The sequence below is a fragment of the Odontesthes bonariensis genome, chromosome 5, assembly GCF_027942865.1.
Source record: "Odontesthes bonariensis isolate fOdoBon6 chromosome 5, fOdoBon6.hap1, whole genome shotgun sequence".
NCBI classification, from domain to species: Eukaryota; Metazoa; Chordata; class Actinopteri; order Atheriniformes; family Atherinopsidae; genus Odontesthes; species Odontesthes bonariensis.
The window spans coordinates 22345402-22362683 of record NC_134510.1 but is presented as its reverse complement, the minus strand read 5'-3'; the positions used below and the strand labels follow the sequence as shown (position 1 = coordinate 22362683).

The window sequence follows — 17282 nt, the reverse complement described above, 5'->3', positions numbered from 1 at the left end:
CGCCTCCTAGTGGCTATGCAGGGTCAGTCAGGAACGAGTCTCAGATTTTAGATGAACAGCAACATCACACGCGCACATATACAGTTTGGAGATGATTGTACATTACTGGAGTATTTTCGTTTTATGCTACTATATACTGCAATTCCACTTCATTTACTCCTCAAAAATGGATTTACCCGCTATTGTTTTATGTTACTTTAAACAACAAAATATTCTAGAGGATGGTTAGCGTAACAAACTTCCAAGTTACGTCATAATATTTAAGACAAAACAAGTGTTTCCAAAACTGTTTTTTGAAAATCTTAGATTAATTTCAATAAATATTATAGTGATCCAGTGACTGAATGCATTTTCTCTTCTTTCCTCTCCTTTTAGTCAGTCATCTATTGGTCCTGTATGTGAAACTGTACATTAACTAGTTCAAACTGAGTCCACCTCCAGCAGTAACAGAAACATGCTAATGCCACAGTCATGGCCCAGTATTAATAATCCAATGATGTTTTTGTAATTGTCCATTAGACAAAGGCTCTAAACTTGTTCTTTGACTACATTTAGACGCTTGAGCTTTTATGACATTTACCTGTTAGAGTATTTCGTATTTTTTGTGTTTCTTTATTGGTATCGCATACTGCAAAATAAATAGATTATCTTTTAATTTAATTTGACTGTGTTTTTTTTTTTCATATTCAACAATTGCATTCCCTTAAACTGTTGCCTTTAAAATGATCAGCATAATAACTTGTTTCCCGTTTCTGCATTTTGAAATATAATGAACATCGGAGAACCGACCTACATCAGTGCAATACGAAGGGCTGTGGTTTAACAGGGTTGTTCTGATAACCTTTGTATGCTTTTAAAGGCTCCATAATTGATACATTATCCTTGAACTCTGGCCCAGAGTAGGCTGCGGGGCATCTGACAAGAAGTTATAAACACACAAAAACATCACCAGACACACAAAGCTGTCGACAGAAATCCGTGACAGTATTTCATGAATTTCCAAAGTGACTTGAAGTGGCAACCTGTTCAGCTGTTGTTTGCGACACAGCTGGTGGTCGATGATAAATTGTGAGCTGTTTATAGTGAGGTATCGTGTCAAGGCTTTCACAAAGATCATGTGAGATTATCCTGAAAGGTGGAGCCCAATAACTGCTGCTCTGAGTGTGGATGAGATATCTTGGCAGATGATCTTTCACCCTTGTCCCACACCCAAACAAAACAAACCAGCTGATATACAGTGTTAGAGAGACTCGCCTTAGAGAGGCGTAGCTTCATATATGGCATACAGTTGTGTAACAAACAGGTGACTCTTCCCTGATGTTAATGCTCCCGTACGCATTTAATTCAACGACTGTTTTTAACCCAAATACCATTCATGGCTTCCCAAGAGGTAACATGACTAACACAGTGAATTCCTGTTGGTATTGTATCCTTAGCTAACATTTATCATAGAATTTCCTGCCAGAACGTCATCACCTGAGATATGTGGAGGTCGTGGTGACGTTCAAGTTGAAATGACTCAAAATTTACTTGACAAAAAAGAAAGAATGAGAGTTTATTTGATCTCGTGGAGCCTCGTTTTGGACACTTTCAATCCCAAAGCCAAGTGTCCAGAAGGTGCAATGGGTAAAGTGGAAGAAGTGACGAAGAAAACAAAGGTGGAAATAATAGTTGCTACTGCAGCTCATATAGTTACACAGTCATTTACACAGTCTTAGCGAAAAAGCAGCAATTGCAGTTGCGAGACAAAAAGATAAGGTGGGCACAGTGGGGCTATAAAGACCATTTGAACAGTTCTTGCTTATCAAAGCAGATGATTAGGCAATGCAACAGAAATAAATAAAACAATGTGAGCACAACTAGTAAGGCATTAGGCGATGTAGAATATAAATATTGAATGTGCACTCTCAGTTAATGTCATGTCAAGGCTAGTTTATCTCCGAGGTAGAGAATGTCCATGATAAGACAACGGTTTAAGTGAGCAGTTGTTCCGTTCATTTCAAGCTAGTGTGGGTTAACTACTATCCTCAATACCACTTAGTTCTTATTTTCTGAATTCAACATAGTAGGTGTAGAAATGTGAGCACGAGTTGCTAAAACTGACCAACGTTCTGATGACATGCTTGCATAAACATGTTTATACAACATAAGCACTTTTTCATAAGGCAACAACTTCATTGAACTGCAATACAGAAGATGAGTGCTGAAAGTGGACAGTCTGACTGTGGTATAGACATCACCAGAACCAGCCTGGATCACAGTTGAGGCTGTGCACGTTGAAATGTGTGGGATATGCAGCTCAGGCGTCACCACAGTGCAGGAAAACCCTGGTGGACAAAACCGGGCTCCTTCCTCAGCTCCCAGTATGTGTCGTTGCTCACCCAGGTGTCATCCTTCGACTTCCTTTGGAAACAATGTAACAAATACTGTGTTAAATATACATGTACATATGCAAGTTTTTCCCTCAGAACTGCTTTAAGTTCCTCTGTATCCATATTTTCCTCCATTATGACTGTCTCCTAAACCCTGTGGCAGGAAATCAATACCACAAAATGATACAGCCATCCCTGTGTTTGGCTTTGAGCTGAACTGTGGTCAGATAGTTAAATTTCTGATTCATCCATCCATTACGCTTTTCTTGTTGTGATATGTGCCTTTTGGCAATTTTCCCAAAGGCTGTTATGTGCCTTTTATCAAGGAGTGGCTTCTGTGCGCTCACTATCCTAAAAGCCTCATTGATGGAGTACAGCCCTGACTGTGACCATTGTCTTCAATGATATAAAACTAAACATAAAACAGGCCATTTCACTTTATTTGTAACGTTTTTTTCTCTGGTTTTATTTCTTGCCATCAGCCATTATAATCTGTTCTTATTTAATTTGGGGTACTATTAGGTCCCACTTCTACGCTGTGGATAACCTTGCTAATAAAACAAGAGAATGAGTATTTAAATATTGTGTGACTTTCTGTCACAATGTTGGCTCATATGGTGTTCTTCAGCTGTGCACTCAGAGGCTGTGTAGTCATCAGTTGCAGAAAAACTAGGGGGTCCTCCCACCGTAGCCTTCATGCTGTGCTTGTGTGAGCTGATGTGCGTTTTGGCCGCTCACTTGCAACCTTGCGGTCTCTTTTTTACCTTTGTGGGGGCTTATGCTTTGCAGGGTTGACACCAATGTAACCGTTTTCATTCAGCAGATTTCTTTCTCTTTGTCACTGAGACCTAGCCTGGCTGACGCGTAAAACCAAACAAACCCACATTTCCTTTTCTCTTTTTCATTGGCGTCTCATTTTCATATGAAGTGAAACGTGCTACTTCTTTACCGTTGTCTCATTTAGTTATGGTGCAAACTATGTTTTCCAATGCAAATAAGTCATTTGGGGAGTGTCGGCATGCATGCCTGACTAGAAGTGAGAGTGGAAATCATGTTCGAGTGAATACAAAAGATTTCACGATGATTGAGTTTTCTAAAAGAGAAACATATATGTATGCAAGGCTTTGTAAATGTAGCGAAAATAATGAATATGCCCTTATATGCCATAAGGCATACCCGAAGATTTACAGTTTCCCTTTTGGAAGGGCTGTGGCCTGACACAAGCCTGTCTTGTACATCTTTGGACAATTCTTTTCGCAGTGACATACAGCATTAACTGTGACACTACGTGTCAGAGGCACAGCTGCACTCCAGGGAAGTTGTGGAAGCACAGCAGTGAACACTGAATAGTTCACCTTAACTGACAAAATACTCCAAAAACCTAATTTTTGCTTTGTCATTGTGGAGAACTGTGTGTAAACTGGAGATGGGAAAAATAACTCCATTTACTTTAAGGTGATCCCAAATCTTCCCAATGAAGAGAAAAAGAGAAAGTACCTGACAGCTCTTTGTCTGCACTGCGAGTGAAAACATTTAGGCTACCTGAAGAATTTAGGCTGATGTGATGCATTGTTCTCCTCTAGAGCTCTGCGTCTGTCTCTCTGCAGCTCTTCAATCCTCTGCTTCTCTTCTTCTGCAGCCTCCAAGTTCCCTTCTTCTAGCAGTCTGCCAGCGAGACACAGACACATTCATTATGCAAACATGGTTAAACATTAATGTCCAATATTAATATGTAATCTTCACTCGTGTTTTTTTTGTTGTAAGTTATTACTGTGTGATAATCCAAGCATGAAAAAAGAGGACACAGATAACTTGCGCTACATTCAAAGAATGTTGGTTGTTTTTTCTTTTCTTTTTTTTTTTACTTTCATGGAAAAGTTACCCTATTTTTCTGTGTTGACTTGGGGCAGAAATGGTACGTTTACAGACTTAGAAACCTTTCAAATCTGAGCTAAAATTAGTTTGATGAATCTGACAGTGCCTGTGCTTGCTTACTATTTTTAACACTGCTATTTTTGTGCTATCATAAAGGAGAGGATGTGTTTTAAAACACTGTCAGGAGTATGTAACTGAGATTCATGGCATCAAATGATAAAGGATGTGTTGCTTAAATGCTCACTGTCAAGGCACATCGAATGTCTTCGACAATCTTCTCACCAAAAAAGAGTTTTATCCAACATTTTACACCTGTTAAATAACTGTCCTTTGCAGATGAGGAGAAAAATACAAACAAACCAAACAACAACAACAACAACAACAACAAAACATTATAGCAGGAAGCTGACAACACTCATTCAGCTTAAGTTCATAAAAAAATTTGAAATTTGAAAAGTTCCTCTCACGTTTGGTCCACTCGTAGACGGGTGTCTGTGGGTGGCAGCAGCAGTTTCAGAGATGGGTCCAGCTCATTCAGCTCCATTGCAAACTTCGTAAAACCGTAGTACTGCTCATAGCCTACTGGCATTGCATCTACACACAAATAAATAACATCAAGTCAGACACACCGTTGAAGAGCTGATTGTGCACACTTACGAAAAAGACTTACTTGCTCTCCAGATGCATGTGGCCGATGGAGGGTTTCCGCAGAAAACTGCTTCGTGCCACTTTCCAAAAAGTCTGTGGATGACCTTTCCTTTATTATCTGTAATAGTTCCCTCCACCTCATTTACAGTTGAATTCCAGTATTTGGCCTGTAAAAGACATAGCACTTGTGCGTCATGGTCGGGAAGAATGGATGACACTGCACAGACCTTGATAATGTTCTCTTGCAGTCAGCAGATGTTGCTGTAGCGTAAACAACCCCGTTCCCCGGTGTGTGTGCTGATGAGTTGATGAGAGATGAGGATGCATAATGATTTCTGACGTGTCTTGACTTGCTGTCCTGCACAGCTTCAGGAGGTCTTTTAAGTGGCAGACAGCAAAGCAATTAACCTCTTCCTCTCAGCACAGGCTTCCATACATCAAAGATTGAAAGCATGTAGGGGTTCTTGCTGGCATGCAGGTGAAGAGCACCATCTGTGTGGACAGTGTGCAGACTAATGAAGGGAGTTGTATACTTTATATAACCCCCTGTGGGCTTTACAGAGGAATATCCTCCAACACTAGCACATGCTGGCAGAGAGAAAGGGTATGTGTTTTAAGGATCCAGATATTGTCAAACATTGGTTCCTATTTGCATTTGATAAACTTCCTCGTTAAACACACAGATGTGGCATCTGTCCAGACGCTGACATACTTTTACAACAATGTATACTAAGATCACGTGTAACAGTATTTGTAGTGGGTCTCGCAGCAGTGCACCTCTTCAGAAGTTGGCTTCCTTTAGTTGCAAAATATTTGCTCCCCATATTTCCGAAGCCAGAGTGTTTGGTGGCAGTGAATTTAAGACAGAGAGTTGAAGAAATTATATCTACTTTACCAGCAGACTCTCAGACTCTTTCTTGTCAACAAGTACTTTGGGTACATGAGAAATGTAGGCTTTCGACTGATAATGCGTTACAAACATCCGCCTGGTGTTGTTAAAACATAACAAGAGTAAAAAGTCAAATCAAATCGAAATTAAACTACACTCTGGTGATGAAAAGCTCAGCTTAAACCTTGTACTTTCCCGGTGTTATTTTGTTGTAATTATGTGCTTTTATGCATCACATTTTATGTCGGTGTCGGAGGAAGACCTCACAACGTGTTCAATTTTCATTTCCCAAAACACAACAACACACTGGTGTGACTAAATAGCTTCAGTTGTATATAATTGTGGCCTGGGTGACATTTGTCTCCACAGATAACACAAATGAAGATGTCTTGCATTATGTAACTCAGCCTTTGATGTCACATTCACAAGGAGATAATAAACTGTACACGATTATAGATCTCCCAGGTGGCAGAATGGCTGCTGTAAGCATGATCCCACCATTACTGAAAAGGCTGTGTTCCTCGGCGAGTGAATTTTAGTGTTATGATCAGAATTAATATAACTTTCTCACTTAATATGTTTTTAATTGTATTGACTGCCTCACCTTGACAAAGGTAATCTTGCACTGACAAATATCACTGCTGGAGTTCTTGATGGAGATCTCCCCATAGTGCTCGATCCAGCGCTGCCCGCTGAGAATGTTGTGGATGCATGATGTCACCTTGTTCCATTCATAGTGGTCCCCAAATCTGGGGTCAGGAATCAAAACAATATTTGCATTTGTCATTCACTGTGAGATACTGCAGTTAGACATGGATATTGGTTTGCATATATTAGAGGCTGTAGCTTTCATTTGTATCTGTATGTGTTTGTGTGACAAAAGTACCTGTCCTCAGATTAGATCAAAAAGTGCATGTATTGGTGCTGTCAGAAAATGTCTATCCTCCTTATCTAACTGAACCTGTAGCTACCTGAATAACTATACATTAAAATGCCGAAATCCTCATTTCTGTGCTATTTAACCACAAACCGAAATCAATAAACATATCACACTTTATTTGAATTCTACTTTGTAAAAAGGAATACAGGTCTGAAGTAAACCTAACTGAAAGCTGTACAGGTGGAAATAGAACAGGGGGTTAGTGGAAAAATACTGGGTCAGAACTGCATTGAGACATACTCTACAAGGATGTGTGCAGGGAGAAGGGCGGAGGTCTATTCAGGGCTTGTGATAATAAGGGCTGAAGAGACTCACCCTGGCAGAGTCACATGGGTGGTACCCACAGGAACAATCTCCATCGACTTTCCCCAGAATTTGTTCTTACATCTCACATCTACAAAAGCAATACTACAAATTAGCATTGATTCTGAACAGCGAGCTAGTATTGTAATATCTACAGACGCTGAAAATTTATATGAAAATACAATGAAATGAGTACCTTGCCAAAAGACAAAGTTTTTAGATTCAGCATGGCAAGCTGAGACAGGCGGGTGATGGCTGACCTGGCGTTGCAGAGGGAAACATATAGTTGAGAATATTTTACATAAGTTTAATACAAATAATCTCACCTTGTCATTTATTCAGCGAGCACACTTGAGTTCAATCTTATTAGTCAGTTTGAATAATGTGATTGTTGAACTGCTAATAAAACAAACTGGAAGAAGTTTGGAAGAGCATACCTGCTCTGCCACAAACCGAAAGCCTTTGTCTGGTCGATCACATTCATACGTCTCTCCGAGAACAGGATTGAAAGGCTTTCCTCCTGTTCTGTAGTAGCTGGATGCATAGCCAGATACAACAAATGTAGCTATGTACATCTACAGAAAGAGAGAAAGAGAAACCACCGTTGTTTACACTCAGTGTTTAACATTCATAACAGGATGAGTGATAACCAGAACACTGAACTATATGAGCCATATCCTTAACCTTGTAAGTGCTTCAAATTATTGGTTCATCGTTATTGCCAAATCCCCGTTCATTATAGTTAACTGATTGATACTCCACTAGTATCGCATTGCTGTCTTCTCAGCACCTCATACTGGGAGGCCACAGACGGCAGCATTCTCTCCCTCATAAATTTGACTTATGATGTTCTGTAGGCATTGTTTGTCTGTGTTTTGTTTGATCTTTTTATTGGTATTCATTGACTTTATTCATAGATTTTCTTTATGGATTTTTTCCCCTCCCACGCAAAACTCCTCAGTGTACTCACGATCCCTTTGCGCTATACAGGCGTCGCTTTACAGCTGGCTGCTCCACACAGATTACTACTTGAGGAATTAATACAGTAGTTCATATTTGTACTGAAATCTGGCCTTTACATTTTCTTGTTCATCTACTTCTCATCTGTTAAATGTGATCCCACAGGCTGCATTTGCAAAGCTCCCACACAAAAGAGAGCACATTTCAACAAACAAAATCAGTTTCAATCAATGCAAATGTAAAAACTGAAACAGAGAAAAAGGGCAGAATCATGCATCTTGTTTCTGAAAATGAATGAGATGGATCAGAGTTTCTCCCACATGAGGCTTAGTTAACATGTTCTGGACTAGCTCGAGCAGTGAACTGTACTCCTGCCAATAGACTGTGGGAGTCCCTGGACTAAGAAGAACAGCATGAACCGTGCTCGATAATCACCGAAATCAGTTTTAGCCCTCTCTGACAATTGAGTTAGCCCTGAAATGCATCCTATGTTCTTCTGTGTAGCAATGGCCTTTGCTTTTGAGATTTATTGCATTAACATGGGCGTTGCAGTTCACACATCCTGTGAAAGATACATTCATTTTCTTTGTGATAGCTGGATGAGAAGTTATGCTAAAACTAGAAGCTACAGCTAACAAAAAACCTAAAACGTATCTATGATAGAGCTACACTGACTCTTTCCACAGTTTATAAAATGCATTTCAGTAGGGATTAAACAATACATTTTGTCAATTGATTTAGAAGTGCTGGTAAATAAAAAAAAAAGAACTGAACAAAACTGTATTAGTAGTTTTTCTGTGTTTCCTGACTTCAGCTAAGCTTGCTACAGCCTCATATGCGATCTCAACTCTGCTATTATCCTTCATTTTGTTGCTTTTTTTATTCATTAGAGATTTTGACAGGTCTACGGGATGATGTAACTTTCTTGCTATTCACACTGATCATGAAAAAATTTGCAGACAGATCAAACATATTTTATATCAATTGATAAATTCAGGGAGATTATCAAGATTTTGACAAATTTAAAGTTTTTTGTGCTTGTTTATTATTATTTTTGATCTTGTCGTGATATCATATTGATGCTTTGTATGTTTAATTTGAATCTGGTTTACATTTATGAGACTGCTACCTTGCAGTCAATATTAAATAAATAAATAAATATTTAGGGGAAAAGTATGAAAGAGGGAGGAACCATAATTTCGAACTTTGAGTAAAAGATACATGGGTCTGAAACAATAGCTTTGACAAGAACAAAATTCTCTCTTTTTTTTTTTTACCTCCTCCATTATGTAACACCTAAAATATTCCTTTTTTAAAAATGTGGAGGCCTCACATGGGCACACAGCATCTACTTACACTATATTTGCCTACCCGTCTTGACATGCATTTGAACCTAAGTTCATTCAATTCAATTCAATTCATTTTTATTTATATAGCGCCAAATACAACAAATGTCATCTCAAGGCACTTAGATAGTAAGTCCAATTCAAGCCAATTGGAATTCAATTAATTAATAATAATCATAATTCATAAAATAATCCAATTCGTTCATATAGAGCCAATTCAAAAACAATTTCCTAGCTAAGAAAACCAACAGATTGCACTGAAAACTTTTGTTAAGTTTTTGTTAAGTTTGTTTTGTTAAGTGACACCCCATTCTTAATCCATAGGGTTTAATATAACGTCGGCCCACCCTTTGCAGCTATAACAGCTTCAACTCTTCTGGGCAAGCTTTCCACAAGGTTTAGGAGTGTGTTTATGGGAATTTTTGACCATTCTTCCAGAAGTGCATTTGTCACTGATGTTGGATGAGTAGGCCTGGCTCGCAGTCTCGGCTCTAATTCATCCCAAAGGTGTTCTATCGGGTTGAGGTCAGGACTCTGTGCAGGCCAATCAAGTTCTTCCACACCAAAATTGCTCATCCATGTCTTTATGGACCTTGCTTTGTGCACTCATGCGCAGTCATGTTGGAACAGTAAGGGGCCAAGCCCAGCTCCTGAAAAACAACCCCACACCATAATCCCCCCTCCACCAAACTTTACAATTGGCACAAAGCAGTCAGGCAAGTACCGTTCTCCTGGCAGCCGCCAAACCCAGACTCCTCCATCAGATTAACAGATGGAGAAGCGTGATTTGTCACTCCAGAGAACGTGTCTCCACTGCTCTGGAGTCCAGTGGTGGCATGCTATACAAATCACTGCATCCGACGCTTTGCATTGCACTTCGTGATGTATGGCTTGGATGCAGCTGCTCGGCCATGAAAACCCATTCCATGAAGCTCTCTAAGCACTGTTCTTGAGCTAATCTGAAGGCCACATGAAGTTTGGAGGTCTGTTGCGATTGACTCTGCAGAAAGTTGCCGACCTCTGTGCACTATGCGCCTCAGCATCCGCTGACCCTTCTCTGTCATTTTACATGGCCAACCACTTCGAGGCTGAGTTGCTGTTGTTCCCAATCGCTTCCCCTTTGTTATAATACCACTGACAGTTGACTGTGTAACATGTAGTTGTGAGGAAATTTCACGACTGGACTTGTTGCACAGGTGGCATCCCATCACCGTACCACGCTGGAATTCACTGAGCTCCTGAGAGCGACCCCTTCTTTCACAAATGTTTGTAGAAGCAGTCTGCATGCCTAGCTGCTTAAATGTATACACCTGTGGCCATGGAAGTGATTGGAACACCTAAATTTAATTATTAGGATGAGTGAGTGAATACTTTTGGCAACATAATGTATGTCTTTCTTAGCATTTCTACTATTGCTGATTTGTCACAGTAGCTTCTAACAGCAACTGCTTTGGCCCGATGAAACCTCCTCTCAATCAAATAGACAGCCAAACAACAAACAGTGAATTTGCAATCTCACCATACGTTCAAAAGGGTCCTGTGTGTTAGCAGCTCTGTCTAACAGCTCACTGTACTCCAGCTCTTCACACAGTCTCTGAAGGGTGTTGAGTGGCTCATTAAGATGCACAGGCATTGCCACCTTGGAGAGGTCTTTGCCAATGTTGTTCCTGAGGATATTCCACAGGCTGATGGTGCTGTTGGTGGGGCTGGGCGAGGGCAGACAAGATCTACGCTGACAAAGGACAGTGCCCTCTTCGACAGAACCTGAGAGGCAGTATATAAGACATATGGGGGCTCAGGTAAGACTCAGTACAAGATTACAGGAAAACAAATTACTAAAAGGCCAAGAAACAGAAAAAGGAAAGTTAAAGCTGAAATGATAAATCTGTTCTGTATTCAGTTTACCTGAGTTTGGTCTTTCACTTTCCATCTCATTGCTGAAATTGTCCATGGAAATGTTGTCACTAATGTCACTGATGTACGAGTCATCCTCGGATGCCTTAAGAAAATTTAAAAATAACGAAGGAAAAAAGCTAATTTAAATTGCAGCCAGTGGACAACATGCACATTTTTAATAATACTGGCAGAAAATGACTGCGCGGGTCTCTTTCAACATGCTGTCATGTCAGCTCTAATTTTAATGAGCTGGAGATTAAGGGCTTCTTAGTTGCTGGTGACAAAGTTGCACCTTGACTTATTGTATTTTTAGATTGAAGTAATTAACTTTCTATTTCCACATTGCTTCCGCTCAAGCTGCCATGTCATCAGACATGCAATATGAACGCTGAAGGAAGAAAAGCCTAAAGGAAAAGACAGCATTGTTTTATGACAGAATACTTAGAATTTAGAAAATGCCACAATGTTGAGTTAAATTATTTGACTATGCCTGTGAATTTGAAACTGAACAAATTTTTCTCTCAAACTCTCACAGCTGTTTTGTGTGCACAAAACACAAGAACTTCAGAGATCAACAGTACACATAATTTCATCGCCGAGCTTTACTGTTGAAACTGCATGCCACCGGTTGAGTGCAAGTAAAACACACACCAGTACAACAACTCATGGTGACAATTTATCACCAACACGTACCTCATTTTCAGAGGAACTGGCTGACAACAGAACTTCCTGTGCATCAAAGAACTCGGACAGAGACTCTGCAATTGAAGCTCTGCTCTCATTGGAAACTTGGTGTACGAGGACATGGGAGTCATCCACAGAGTCCTGTTTCTAAGAGAAACAATGTCCACAGCTATATATATTAGCAATAAGAAAAGGGCAACAAAATAATTGCCAAGATTGGCAATCAAAGAGTCTATCGTGACAGTAAATCACAACATGACAACAGTAGGTATCAGTCCATCTTACAGTACAATTCTGTTCTGGAATGTGAAATGCAGAGGTTTACAGGTATTCATAAACAACTGTGTAAGAATGGGATGCAAAAAAAAAAAGCGAGCAGGTTAATACACAAAATGCTTACACCTTCCCTTATTTAAACAGATGTTGTCAGTAAAAACACCAAACCAAAACAAAAAAAGATGCATAAGAACTTGAAAACAATCAAAGAACATGCAACCAGTTTGAAAGATGAAGACTTTTCACTACATGTGAGAGAGCACGGACTCCTGAGCTCTGCCATTCCTGGATCTGATTAATTAAATCGGAGATAATCCCGGATGAGGTGCATTAGTTTTGCATTGTGTGCTTAACAAATTTCCAGAGACACAATTAAGTGGATCAGCTCACACTGTCTTGTTAGCAAATCTGATTAAAAGAGCAGAGAGCTTCCTTTTAAGGATGATATCGTGGCAGGTAGCCATTGGTCTTCTTCTGTGCCATGCTGTAGTGAGACATGCGTGTACATCGAATAAAAATTATTTCAATTTTTACTTTTTTTTCTTACTTATTGCGAGTTGAGTGAGGAGGGAGAGCTGAGTAACATTTCTTAAAATTGGATGAGAGGGGAAGGACAACTGATTCATTTTGAAGAAAATTCTAGACAGTGTGGGCTGAAAAATAAAGACAGAGATAGTGCTTGGAATAATCATCATGCCGGGGTGGGGAAAACCAAGTCACTGATTTCCTGCACCCACCTGCACAGGGGCAGAGAGATTTATTAGTGTGGGCTCTGCGATGTGGGACTCAGCATGAATCTTGCTCAGTCGCTCTCTCAGCTCAGAGTTCTGGGCTAAAGCCTGGAAAAATAACCGATTTAAACACTGTTTATGGCACACATCCAACCAGAATTACCTTTAATATTGAATATTTTAAAAACCTTGTTCTGATTTGGAGCATGTCGTCCTTTTTTGAATTGGAGAAATGTTACCTGCTACTGGCTTTAGGCGTGGTTGAACAGGCAGATGCAGAGTAACAAATGAGGAAACTCTACTGGGTATTTCAGGAAATTTGTAGGGGTAAAGAGTACCAATGTTCTAATGTAGCAAAATAAATGCCCTTCTTTTATCACTATAGAAATTGTTTGCCCTTTACCATACGCCGACACGTTTTCTTGCTGACTGCATGACAATGAACATGTAGAAAAAGCCTCTGGGTGGGAGGCTGCAACCACAGGAAACATGACTGCTGAACGTGGTCTTATTCAGATGGGCTGACATCAGACCAGGAGCTTGTAATCCCGCTAAAAGGCTCATCAATGTGTCATGCCTGACAAAGAGGTGGGGGAGGACACGGCATCTGAGAGGAGTGTGAAAGTCAAAAAAAGGGTGGTATACCCAAACCCTCTTCAACTGACTGAAAGCTTTGCCGTGCGTGCGAGTGTGTTCTTCTTCACATACCGCTGCCAGTGTGTTCTTCAAATTGACAACTTGTGGCGAGGTAGGGGGACACAACTCGTGATCCAGACATTGTTTTAATCTCTCTCTCTCGGATGTAAGTGAACTCAGTGCTGACTTCATCGTTGTGTGCACTGCAGCAAAAACAAACATAAAAAAAGGAGAGCAACAACTTCATTGCTGTGCATTTCAGTGTAACAAAGTAGATTCAATATATATGTACAGTGCAAATGGAGATAGTGTGCAACAATGCCACAAATAAAAAAAAATGTGTCTACAATCACTCATCAAGCTATATTTTTTGTTTGATACTCTTCATTTTACCACACTCTTCAAAATCACTGACTTGGAAGCGACATGATTGAAGAGCACAGGCACAATTAATTAATCACTCTGTTAGACTGAACCCATTCCACATTCATAGCTTCATCATTTAGAATGTGAATAAATTTGGCAGATAAACTGTCTGCGGAGATGAAAGCATTTCTCTGGACTAGGTTTAATACAATAAATGTAGAACAAATTTTCCATGTAAAGTGTCATCTGAATATATAAACATTTAAGCCTGAAATTATTCATAGCCATGCATATTTGTTGATTTATCACAGCATCTCTGCAAAGAGCGATTATGGGATCAGTACCACATTTCTGTTTTTTTTTATTCTGCAAAAACTATCCATTTGCAGTTTATCAAAACTTGAAGTGATGCATCATTTTCGTTTAAAACATGACGTACAACATTGGCCTTAGCAGGAAGTGCCGTCTCAACGCTGATCTTTTTGATTTTTTAACAATATCAATGTACTTTTAGAAATAGTGATGTCCTTATTTTAATGAGTATTTCTTTCGGGTTACGAAACTGTTCCCAACACTAAACTGTAAAAGCCTATATCTGCCAACACAGGAAACACAAAGTTCTTGTACAGTAATTACCAACAAACTTCCAGCATCTCTCCACTGGGATTTTGGACCTCTTTTCTGCAATACATTTAATGAAACTAAGCCATTCAAACACCAGCATTTCTAGGCAAACCCTCAAGCAGACATAATCTCCATGGACACTTCTTCAACACAAACACACAAAATCTTATCCAGCCTCTGCTAAACCATCGCTGACTACCAGCGATGCTTCGGTCAGATGACATTTGAATATAGTTGTTTGGACAGAGGAGTGTGGCTTTTACTTGGTGAAAGACAGAAGAGGCACTCAGTCCAAAGAATAGCTTCCCCATATTCAAGCGTGGGGATGAGAATGTAACTTTTGGGTTATTTTCTTGATCCAAGCGAGCTGGCAACTTTGTTAAAGAGAATCGCTATAAAACAGAGCCACGTATAGCCTACAATGCTGAGGAGGAAAACTTCACACAGCCTACAGAAAACTTGAGGATGACTGGATTTCACTAAAGCAGGGATCCAAAACATACAACTAAATGGGTCAAAAAATGGTTGACTGAAAAAAATATTTTTGAGTATTTCAGCGAGAGCACACAAATAAGAATCCGTGGAGGGAACGCCCAAAAAAAACAGATAGATGGCAAGGAAGCCTTCCAACCTCAGAGATCTGAAGACTGTCACAGAAGAGAAACGGTCCAGAATCCCAGAGGAGACATGCAAAAAGCCAAAGGTTTCCACTGATTATTGATAAAAGGTATGATTAAATCCATTTTTTAAATCGTAAAGAAAACCTACAGTTAAAAATTTCTCCAGCAAGAAGAAACTGTACTGTTAAAGAGAAGAAATCGCTATAAATCAAGGTTTGCATGTTTATGAAAATCTTACCCAAGAGGCTAGGTGGGTAGACTTTTAAAGTGCATTAGACTTTTTGTGGAAACCATCTATTCACAAAATAAATTCTCTACGTTGTCTAAGTTTTGCAAAGTAGTTCAAATAAATGTAAACTGCTTACTTGGTAAGTGCCATGGGAAATGCTGTCAGGGCATTTATTTCAAATGAAAACTGAACCAAACTGTTCAAAATCAATAATTCTCACTAACAATTTGTGGCAATACGGCAGAAGTCCTCCTGGAGCTTAGCCACATCAAAAGGGGAATCCAGTGGTTCAGGGTCAGCTTTTTCATTGCCGAGTGCAGCAGTGGACAGGTTGGGGTTAGAGGCATGGAGGCGGACAGAACCAGAGGAGATGCAGCTTGGTACCTAAAGTCGGAACAAAAAGACAAGCTGCTGACAAGTCTCATGCTGAGAAAATATTTTGTACTGAGAAAATGTCTTTATTGTCATGATAGTGACCTGCAGAGTTGTTTTGACGTCTTTATTGTAGTTTTTATTGCGCCATTTTCTTGGAAGTCTCTTTTCTTTTTTGGGGCTGTCAAATGTCGACGCCTAGTGAATATAAAGGAACATATTCATGATCAGGCAGAGACTATTTTTAGGAGAGGAAATTTGTGTCACAAATGCTGCAAGGTGCAAAATTAAATGCATGTTCTATATTTAGTGGCAGATTACTTGAAGGCAAATTATAAAAGACAAATGAGTTACTTTGAAAAAAATTCTGACTCATCTCGTACTTTGGGTATGATTTACAGTTTGTGAGTAAACTGTGATTGCAGCCATTACAACTGAACCTGTTCTGCATGCAGATGTTAAAAGAAACAGAGACAGAGTGTTTAACACACACTACAGACCTGTAGTGCTTGGAAAGATGGAGCAGAGTAGGTGCGGTGGAGGACTTCCATGCTTTGTAGCAGGTGGTGAAGCTCGAGCAGGAAGGCTTCACACACTGACAAGTCTGCGGAGAGGAGGAATACAACTGATATTAAAACAAAACAAAAAAAACAACAAACCATAAAGAAACCTTAGCATAAAGCCAAAAAATGAGTGTTGCATAAGCCTGTGCCAGCTGGTTTGGCAGGCAAAGACAGATCCAAAAAATACTCCCTGTACGGGCAGAAGAATATCAATAAAGTCACTAATTCCAACGCCCCGGGGTGAAAGGGCTCATAGAGCTCAAGTTACAACATGTATCTTTTATTCAGACGCATTCTTCAAGCACAAGAGGTTTGCTTCTTCTGCAAGGATAGGAACATTTGCTTTTTTTTTAAGCTCTTTTCCAGTAGCAACAATAGGACCATCACATGATTTGTTTCAATGTGATCTTGTGAATCTAATGAGAATGAGGCTGGTATGCAAGGTAAGGACAAAGCTACAGTACACTAAGCCTAAGACTTTCCATAGTACCACAATCACAACAACAATTCCCAACTTAGCCTCCCTCTGAAGAGGGGAAGGTGAGCCAAGGTTTACATCAATCTGGGCTGTCCAACATTTTTATATCTATAGGGTCACATAAGAACACACACTAACCTCCATACACGACAAGTGGACATAAATTCCTCTATTTATGGGCTTATATATATGAGTTTGGGATGTATTTCAGTATAGACAGTATAGAAATCAGCAACATGTCAGTTATCCTGTCTACAAATGAACGAGCAAACTGTTGCCTTTCCCCAAATGTTTGATTTACAAAATCACAACTTCTGATTAGCAGCACATGAAAGCAATCCTAATGAATGAAAACTGAGACAAACACTGCATCACTAATCAACAACTTCCTTTGTTTAGTTACACCACCCTGTCAGGTGCAATATGCAAATAAAATAGCCGGCAGATGCAATTATTGGAAGTAGCAAAGGGAAG

At 39.7% G+C, this 17282-nt stretch overlaps 1 protein-coding gene across 2 annotated transcripts in view; it reads right to left on the bottom strand.

Annotated features, from left to right (window-relative positions):
- Positions 1–1542: 1542 nt before the first annotated feature.
- osbpl3b (oxysterol binding protein-like 3b) overlaps positions 1543–17282 on the bottom strand; it is a 39114-nt gene continuing 23374 nt past the window's right edge. Inside the window, exons 8-23 of one of the 2 annotated variants that reach the window (XM_075465355.1) lie at positions 16268–16371; positions 15873–15965; positions 15620–15779; positions 13629–13759; positions 12927–13028; positions 11923–12060; positions 11239–11332; positions 10853–11097; positions 7465–7602; positions 7224–7287; positions 7040–7118; positions 6389–6533; positions 4918–5062; positions 4715–4841; positions 3915–4037; positions 1543–2403 (exon numbers count right to left, since the gene is read on the bottom strand). In XM_075465355.1, coding sequence (XP_075321470.1) covers positions 2307–2403; positions 3915–4037; positions 4715–4841; positions 4918–5062; positions 6389–6533; positions 7040–7118; positions 7224–7287; positions 7465–7602; positions 10853–11097; positions 11239–11332; positions 11923–12060; positions 12927–13028; positions 13629–13759; positions 15620–15779; positions 15873–15965; positions 16268–16371 — 1985 coding nt within the window. In that variant the 3' untranslated portion in view covers positions 1543–2306. The remainder of the gene's footprint in view (positions 2404–3914; positions 4038–4714; positions 4842–4917; positions 5063–6388; positions 6534–7039; positions 7119–7223; positions 7288–7464; positions 7603–10852; positions 11098–11238; positions 11333–11922; positions 12061–12926; positions 13029–13628; positions 13760–15619; positions 15780–15872; positions 15966–16267; positions 16372–17282) is intronic. The other variant, XM_075465356.1, reaches the window with a different exon arrangement.